Raw genomic sequence first — 10,000 nt, 5'->3', positions numbered from 1 at the left:
TTTACAGTGCTCCGGACTGAATGTTTTTAGGGAGGGATGTTATAAGACTATGAGACGGCTTTTGCGAAATTATTAATCAGTTTGATCAATTTTTATTTCAGTATGTTTTCTTAATGCGAACGAATTGCTCAAAAATTTATTTTTTTAATTTTATTTCAAGATAGCATTTGAAATGCTCGCATGAATCATATATAAACGACAACGTGTAAGATACGTGGGATTGAGATGGAGGTGGACGAGTGTTATATTCGTCAGTTTCATGTCAATACTTGGGACAAACTTTATCCTTTCAAAACGAGCTTTGGTGGTGTAGCCGAATTAAAGTTTTAAACAGAAGGAATTAAATATTTACAGTTGAACACGTTTCTTTTCATTTGGTGAAGATTTGGTTTGCTAATTTTGTTTTTAGAAAAGTTCATGAATGATGTGCGGCGCCTATTTCATACCGATGAGTTGTTTGATAAAACACTGTTCTTTCATATGGTTAAATTGAAAAATCAGTTGGTGAATGTTATATACGGGCATTCTTACTGAAAATATACAAACGAGTTATTGAGAGGCAAATATGTTAAATTAATCACTAATCCGAATTATGTTTTTGTTTACCTTAGATGGGAATTCAAAGTATTCAAAGTTTAAATGCTTGATTTTTGCCCAGTCTATGCATAAGAAAATATTGCGAAAACAAAATAATTTCCATCTTTCTCTTTAGAGGTATTTGGATGAAACAGACACTCTTTTAGCCAATACACCATGAGATTTGACCCTTGTGATGCGATGAGGAAAATAATAAACCAGACGTGGAGTCTTTCTCAATGGAAGAGGCCCAGAGGGCTCAGGTCCGTTTTCAAGTTCAGTTTACAGAAAAACAGAAAATAAAACTATTTTTGTTCAATTCGGAAAAAAACAGTAATGCAAGCCCATATAAAATAAATATATCTTTTGCAAACAGTAGACGGCATGTTACTCAATTCTAAGAAAGAGATAAGGAAAAAACAGGTGCTATTTTAGGATTCATGCGAGAAGTTATCCAAATTTAATTTTTTTTTAAATTAGTGCAAAAGATTCGTACAAGGTCTGAATGTACCATCTCTCTCTAGTGACCAGAAAGGCGATTAAGAATAGGATAACATAAGAGCGAAATCAACACCGTTTCTCGCAAATGATTACGTGACGTTTTTGCTGGTCTTGATGGCCTCACCACCTGTTTTTATCATAATGATAACATTAAGCGCCCCGTGCTCTGGTCAGTGCTTTTTCGATTAGGGATACAAGGCAAAATATTTAAGGTGTTAAAGAGCATGTATGAAAACGTGAAAGCATGCGTGCGGTGCGGAAACGAATACACTGATTTCTTTGAATGTATGCAAGGCCTTAAGCAAGGTTGTGTAGCCTCACCGACAATTTTCTCGTTTCTGATCAACGAACTGGCTCAGGATGTCATACAACGAGGCAGACATGGGATACGTTTATCTCCGTCTGAGTTAGAACTGTTTGTAATGCTTTTTGCTGACGACATTGCGCTGTTATCCAGCACTGTAGTAGGCCTACAAAACCAGCTTAATGTCCTGCGCTGCTCTGCAGAAAAACTGTGTCTGAACGTGAACTTGACAAAGACTAAGGTCATGGTTTTTAGAAAGGGCGGGCACATTGCACAGAAAGAGAAGTGGTTCTACGGAATGGATCGTCTTGAGATTGTGAACTCGTTTAAATATCTCGGTGTAACCCTTTCCACCCAACTGAGCTGGAACATTGCAGTAGAAACAAAGACAACCATGGCGAAAAAGGGAGTGATCGAAATCGTTAGATTACTGAACAGACTTGGCTGCCATTCGGCAAAGGTGTTTTTCAAACTGTTTGACGCACGGATCGCTCCTATGCTCTTGTATGGTTCAGAGCTATGGGGATATGGAAAGTATGACTCTGTGGAAAGGGTCCACCTGTTTGCGTGTAAAAAGTTTCTGAAAGTGACAATTCGAACTCCAAACAACATTGTGTATGGTGAATTGGGAAGACATCCGCTGTATATTAACTCTGCAGTCAGATGTGTGAAATACTGGTTTACACTGCTGAAGCAACCTGATTCAAGATATTCCAAGATTGCATATAAAGCTTTATGTAATTTGGCATCGAAGGGCCACACAAATTGGGTCTCACATGTGCAGAGTCTTTTATGTTGTAATGGTTTTGCTGCTGTGTGGATGTACGGAACGGTTGGGAATGAGAAGTGTTTCTTACAAGAGTTTAAAAGACGTTTACAAGACTGTTTTTGTCAAGAATGGTTCTCCTTTTTAGAATGCAGTGAACGTTTTGACATTTATAATTGTTACAAAACATGCTTGGAAAAAGAGAAATACATTGAATTAATCGAAGATATTAAGTACAGAGTTGCTCTTACTCGTTTCCGCGCAGGAGTATCCGAAATCAACGCTCACAAGTTTCGGTACGCACCAAACCAAACGACAAGAAACTGTCCTCTCTGTACAGCTGATAGAGAAGATGAACACCATGTTGTATTTTTATGTCCTTTTTATCAAGACCTTCGAGCAAAGTATTTGAAAATCTCGAACTCTAAGACGCTGCAACAACAACTTGTGTATTTCTGTGGCAATAATGAGGAAAATGTGATGAACAGCTTCAGCAGATTTGTGTTCTTCATGCTACAGAAGAGACGAACCCTTATAGCTCTTTCTCACTAGCGAGGCCGGAGGTGTGCACGAGTTTCGTCCCTTTGGTTCGGTAAGTTCCGGTTAAGATAGAGGCGGCAGTCGAGCGCATGAACGTGAAAGAATTGAAAGATTTTCTTCGGAAACATGGCCAACTTGTCAGTGGAAAAAAAGAAGAATTAGTGCGCAGAGCAAGAGGCACGTTTCAGCTGCGAAAAGATGGCAAGGATGCTATCGATAATGCTGTGGAAACAAATGATTCAAGTTAGCATTTGACAGACCACTTCGACTGTCAGTGTCACGAACTTGTAGCCTATGTGTTAAATGTTATCAATAATTATTGAGCACACGCGGAATTTGTGCGTGAATCAGTGAGTCCTTTTGATGCTTGGTAGTCATGCATTTATTGTTGTTAACTGGATGTGCGTGTTGTCTAAGGCTAATGTCAGACGGAGCTCGCAAAACACGAAACAAAAGCCGAACAACACACAAAAGCACCATGTTTTGCTTTTGTTCGGCTTTTGTTTCGTGTTTTGCGAGCTCCATCTGACATTAGCCTAAGAGCAGTTTCACATTACCAGTTCATGGCTCTTTAATGTTACTTCAGTTGTTTTACTTTACATTGTTTACCAACTTTGTTAAACTGCTTTTGTTTGTATATGTTTTAGATAAATAAAACCCAAACTGTATCAACTGCGTCTGTTGAAGTGTATGTGATTATCTGTAAAACAAGTCATTCATCAAGCTTCAGATTCATCATGTCTTTATTCTTTGAATACATATATAATTATATAATACACTGCATTGTCGTTCCTCGGCAAATATTTCAGCCAACTGTGAATAAAAAACAAAATGTAATCACACACAGGTAATAAATATTTCCCCTTAAAAACATAAAAAGCATAGATACACACCACACAAACCCTATTTATAATTTCATGTACATAATCCCACGTTACAAAATAGTGCACTCCTTACAACACACGCTCACACCTGGTTGGTTTGCGTTCAACTTCTCAGACATATTCAGGCATGAAAATTCTCCGTATTTTCCGTATTTTCCGTATTTTTGAAAAAAATAAACCGTATTTTTTTTATTTTCCGTATTTTTCCTTTTTTTTTAAATTTTTTATTTTTTTATTTTTTATTTTTTTATTTTTTTTAAATTTTTTTTTTCCTAGTCATAGTTATAGTAAAATAGTTTTGGGGCCATGTTTGAATCCAATTTTAAGGCTCAGATAGCCCCAGATTGCACCAAATTGCACCCTTGAAAAAAAAAAATTCCGGGGGGGCATGCCCCCGGACCTCCCTAGAAGTCTTGGCGCTTTGCGCCTGCGAAACTTGGCGCTACGCGCCTGCGAAACTTGGCGCTACGCGCCTTCGAATTTTGTTTTCAGTATTTTTTTTTTCAGTTTTCATGCCTGATATTTTAACTGGATACAAAAATTTGGAGTACAAACCAGCATCAGTTTTCATGCATACTAGTTTTATAATTTCTGTCTTCCATGCATTGGGAATGTAAGCATCAATGAGTGACATACACAGAGTCAATGACTGAGATTTATAGTGACACTAGAGACTACAGTCATACTGAGACACGGCAGTCCTTCTTACAGCTCATGTGCCTGTTACTGTTTCACACAGACAAGAGCAAAATGCACTAATGATTGAAGGAAGTATGTTGTACAACAACATTCTTTTACACTTTTATGTACATGAACAAATAATACCCATCTGATTAACTAGACGAGAAAGTCACTCTGTCAAGTTGCACAAAATCTTGTCATTTTCTAAAAGAAAGAGTAACACGTAGGCGCTGCTCCCAAGCTCTTTTCAGTTGCTTGTTTGTTGGAAGTTTATGTAGCCTGACAACTCTTCCTTCAATAATTTTTCCACGATAGTTATGGCAAATGACACAGTACTGCTTTCCACCACCACACACTCTGAGCGAGCTTTTTTTCAGTGCAGACGCCATGATGTAGAAGATACCGGAACTAACCCAGCGTTTCTCCTTCGTTGAAGAGCATGGAAAGATAACTCGTACTTGACTAGAAGTGAGAAAGAGCTATAAATGAGGTTCAGTGATATGTCATCAGGGTTTTAATGTATTTGTTGAATTTTATGCGTGACTATAATTTATAACTGTGCAGATACTATTGCTGTTATTTTAACCACTATTGTAAGGGGCTGTGGCCTTAGACAATTAAAGATTTGTTCTTGTTCTTGTTCTTTATCATAATGAAAAAATATGAAAAATTAGGAATGTAGTCCATGCCTCCTTTGTGTCATCATTTGTTGATGGCAAATTGTCGACCAGTCATCAACAAAAAAAACCTGCCCTGACCTTACTTCTTAAAAGAAAATAATTACACGAGGATGATCTCGGGAATTGGAGAAAAAGTGATTATCTCCGGCTAATACATTTTAAGATCCATGAAATTTTTTTAGCAACGCACTTTTCAGCTCTAGTTGGTACTATTATTCATAAAAATCAGTCAAACTTTGTGTTTAAATTAGAATAAAATGCTGGATTGGATATGATTCAATTGTGGACATGCACAGCTTATTTATGATTTCTAGGTTTATTGGTCTGCATAACTTGACGCACAATTATTGACCTATTATTACCAGATATTATTGTGCAACTGTAGGTGTGGGCTAATCTTGCTTATATTCTAATGCTTCCTCTAATGTGGCATGTGCAGGTTAGCATTAATACTTTGTGTGTGTGTGTGTGTGTGTTTGTATTTTTTATTGGGGAGAGGGGGGGGGGGAGGGATAATGAGACAATTATTTTTGACCATGCTTAAAACTAAACATAATTGTTTGTGTGAAAAATATGACTTCACAACTATGATGTTGAAGAAACAATGTATTTGGCACACAGGGCCGGACCAAGTTCGTTTGAGGGGGGGGGGGGGGGGGGTTCCAACTGAAGGCAGGGGTCCAAAGTCCACATTTCTTTTTCTCTGAGAGGTACATTGGATGGCCAGGGGGGAGGGGGGGGGGGGTTCCGGAACCCCAGGACCCACCCCCCCCCCCCCAGATCCGGCCCTGGCACAATAGAACTGCCTCCAATGTCCAGATTTAGTTTTTGTCATTGTTGATGTAAAGGTTGTTATAAATAACATTAAATTAGTGTTAGTTTTTATATTTAGTCAAGTTTTGACTAAATATTTTAACATCGAGGGGGAATCGAAACGAGGGTCGTGGTGTATGTGCGTGTGTCTGTGTGTCTGTGTGTCTGTGTGTCTGTGTGTGTGTGTAGAGCGATTCAGACTAAACTACTGGACCGATCTTTATGAAATTTGACATGAGAGTTCCTGGGTATGAAATCCTCGAACGTTTTTTTCATGTTTTTGATAAATGTCTTTGATGACGTCATATCCGGCTTTTCGTGAAAGTTGAGGCGGCACTGTCACGCCCTCATTTTTCAACCAAATTGGTTCAAATTTTGGTCAAGTAATCTTCGACAAAGCCCGGGGTTCGGTATTGCATTTCAGCTTGGTGGCTTAAAAATTAATTAATGACTTTGGTCATTAAAAATCTGAAAATTGTAAAAAAAAAAAAAAATTTATAAAACGATCCAAATTTACGTTTATCTTATTCTCCATCATTTGCTGATTCCAAAAACATATAAATATGTTATATTCGGATTAAAAACAAGCTCTGAAAATTAAATATATAAAAATTATTATCAAAATTAAATTGTCGAAATCAATTTAAAAACACTTTCATCTTATTCCTTGTCGGTTCCTGATTCCAAAAACATATAGATATGATATGTTTGGATTAAAAACACGCTCAGAAAGTTAAAACAAAGAGAGGTACAGAAAAGCGTGCTATCCTTCTTAGCGCAACTACTACCCCGCTCTTCTTGTCAATTTCACTGCCTTTGCCATGAGCGGTGGACTGACGATGCTACGAGTATACGGTCTTGCTGAAAAATGGCATTGCGTTCAGTTTCATTCTGTGAGTTCGACAGCTACTTGACTAAATATTGTATTTTCGCCTTACGCGACTTGTTATATTTAGTCAAGTTTAAATATTTAAACATCGAGGGGGAATCGAAACGAGGGTCGTGGTGTATGTGTGTCTGTCTGTCTGTGCGTGTGTGTGTGTGTGTGTGTGTGTGTGTGTAGAGCGATTCAGACTAAACTACTGGACCGATCTTTATGAAATTTGACATGAGAGTTCCTGGGTATGAAATCCCCGAACGTTTTTTTCATGTTTTTGATAAATGTCTTTGATGACGTCATATCCGGCTTTTCGTGAAAGTTGAGGCGGCACTGTCACGCCCTCATTTTTCAACCAAATTGGTTGAAATTTTGGTCAAGTAATCTTCGACGAAGCCCGGACTTCGGTATTGCATTTCAGCTTGGTGGCTTAAAAATTAATTAATGACTTTGGTCATTAAAAATCTGAAAATTTAAAAAAATAAATAAACATTTATAAAACGATCCAAATTTACGTTTATCTTATTCACCATCATTTGCTGATTCCAAAAACATATAAATATGTTATATTCGGATTAAAAACAAGCTCTGAAAATTAAATATATAAAAATTATTATCAAAATTAAATCAATTTAAAAACACTTTCATCTTATTCATTGTCGGTTCCTGATTCCAAAAACATATAGATATGATATGTTTGGATTAAAAACACGCTCAGAAAGTTAAAACAAAGAGAGGTACAGAAAAGCGTGCTATCCTTCTTAGCGCAACTACTACCCCGCTCTTCTTGTCAATTTCACTGCCTATGCCGTGAGCGGTGGACTACGAGTATACGGTCTTGCTGCGTTGCATTGCGTTCAGTTTCATTCTGTGAGTTCGACAGCTACTTGACTAAATATTGTATTTTCGCCTTACGCGACTTGTTATTTAAATAGTTATGTCCCAACGTAGGTTATTAACCATACAGACAATTCGGATATAATGCATAAATGTGTAGCACTGAAATCCAATAAAACTTAAACTCTGATTCGCATAATTATTACCATACCAACATTATTGCAGGGTTTAATTAAAATGTTGGTAATATTACACCAAATTATATTGGTTATATTCTTTGTGTACTGCACATGGCTGGAATACAACCTGATGTTTTATGACGTAATAGAACTTGTTTACTTAATTTGTTTTATGTTTAAATTCCGAGTGCTGGTAATTTTATTTTGAAATGAAACACTGGTGGTTGGCTGTAAAGTGTTAAAAAGACGTAGGATTACCTCTGTTGCACTAGACAAAATAATATAGCATATATGTACCCAATAAATGCAGGTGTGAGATTTGCAAAGATTTTTTTCATGAGAAATTTGATTTTAAAAATGTAAATGGAACATTCGTTTTATTTGGTATTTTGAGGGAAAATGTATGTTATCAGACATCATTATTTCGTAAATTATTGTATTTTTATTACGAAAATTACCAATGGAAAATTCAAATATGGAAACAAGTTATATTCGGGTATATTAGTGGACTCTGAGTAAAATATTAGAAGGGAATTTATGAGAGAGCAAGACAAAGAAAACAAGTCGCGTAAGGCGAAATGACCACATTTAGTCAAGCTGTCGAACTCACGGAATGAAACTGAACGCACTGTATTTTTTCACCAAGACAGGACAGCTTCGTCAATCCTCGCGAGAAGGAAATCGCTCACCTCCCACGTGCAAAACGTATTGATATTGACACGCCGGAATAGCGCGGTAGCGTATTGTGCTAAGCAGGAAAGCGCGCTTTTCTGTATTCTTGTTAACTTTCGGAGCTTGTTTTGAATACAACCTATCATATCTATATGTTTTTGGATTCAGGAAATGATAAAGAATAAGATGAAATAATTTTTGGATCGATTTCTTAAATTTTAATCGTAAGACTAATTAATCTATTTTCGTTAATTGTGATCCCATTTTAAGAGTAAACATGACATATGTATATATTTTTAGATTAAGAATGTGATGAAAAATACGATGCAATCAATTTGAAATCTGTTTGCGAAAAATCGATTTTAATGACAACTTTAATGAGCAAACTCATTAATTAATTTTTAAGCCTCCTAGCTGAAATGCAATACCAAAGTCCGGACTTCGTCGAAGATTACTTGACCAAAATTTCAACCAATTTGGTTGAAAAATGAGAGCGTGACAGTGCCGCCTCAACTTTCACGAAAAGCCGGATATGACGTCATCAAAGACATTTATCAAAAAAATGAAAATCACTTCTGGAGATACCATACTCAGGATCTCTCATGTCAAGTTTCATGAAGATCGGTCCAGTAGTATTCTCTGAATCGCTCTACACACACTCACACACACACACACACACACACACACACACACACACACAGACACAGACACACATACACACACACACATACACACACACACACACATACACCACGACCCTCGTCTCGATTCCCCCCTCTAAGTTAAAACATTTAGTCAAAACTTGACTAAATGTAAAAAGAAAGAAAGATACGGCCAACAAATAACCAGGTTTAGAAGCAGCCTGCATGCACACGAGGTCCCCAAACAATTAAGAGGAAGAAGTAAAATTAGTGACACTAGAATATGGTTTTCATGGTGCTCACATATTATTTATTAACAAATGCTGAATTCCACTGCAATGCATGTTTACACGTGCATCCTTTCGTTGTAAAGGTTTGTGATAAAGGTATATGTGGTGCACATGCCCACTGTGATACTCACCGCTTAACGCCACCACAAACAGCACAACGCCGACCATCCGGAAACGAGTCGACGTCATGGTCAGAGGATCATCCGAGTAGAGGCGGATACCCTCTTCTTCTTCTTCTTCTTCGTTCCTCCACGGAAAGCCGAATGCCGGCGTGTCGTCTTGCTAGTTTATTTATAGGTACAAGGAAAGCAGAATAACGGTTGCAGGACTTAACGGTATCAACGTCTGTTGCGACCAGAACTAGCAACAAAGTTGAGTTCAACAAGATCTGATACAAAGATAGCACACGTTTGGCACGACATTTTCAACGTTCTCTGATGGCAAGAAGACAAAACGGGGTGCTAGCAAGGCGGGAGCAGGGAAGAGGTTACCGCAGTGCAAGAAAAAAGAAGAGAAGGGAAAGGAATAGAGAGAAAAGGAGAGTGTAACTTTAGCTCACTCTACGCTTTTGCTGTGTTTGCAGTTCAGATCAGTTTGTTTCTATTGTATTATGTGTTCCATCTTTTAGTGTACAATTTAAAGTTGCTGAGAGAGCCCGAATGCCAGGGTATCTTCTTGCTACATTATTTATGGGTCACACACACACACATACACGTTGTTCTTATTCCATGAACAAACCTGCGCTTTAGGGTGACCTAA

The 10,000-nt window shown here is 37.5% G+C and overlaps 1 protein-coding gene across 1 annotated transcript in view; it reads right to left on the bottom strand.

The window, feature by feature from the left end:
- Positions 1-9,599, bottom strand: part of LOC138945468 (fibrinogen C domain-containing protein 1-B-like) — a 40,163-nt gene extending 30,564 nt beyond the window's left edge. Inside the window, exon 1 of the mRNA XM_070316898.1 lies at positions 9,373-9,599. Within this exon, the coding sequence (XP_070172999.1) occupies positions 9,373-9,430 (58 nt within the window). The 5' untranslated portion in view covers positions 9,431-9,599. The remainder of the gene's footprint in view (positions 1-9,372) is intronic.
- Positions 9,600-10,000: the final 401 nt, after the last annotated feature.

This window comes from Littorina saxatilis, linkage group LG13 (genome assembly GCF_037325665.1).
Source record: "Littorina saxatilis isolate snail1 linkage group LG13, US_GU_Lsax_2.0, whole genome shotgun sequence".
NCBI lineage: Eukaryota > Metazoa > Mollusca > Gastropoda > Littorinimorpha > Littorinidae > Littorina > Littorina saxatilis.
The sequence above is the reverse complement of the archived record's forward strand: the minus strand, read 5'-3'. Positions and strand labels throughout refer to the sequence as shown.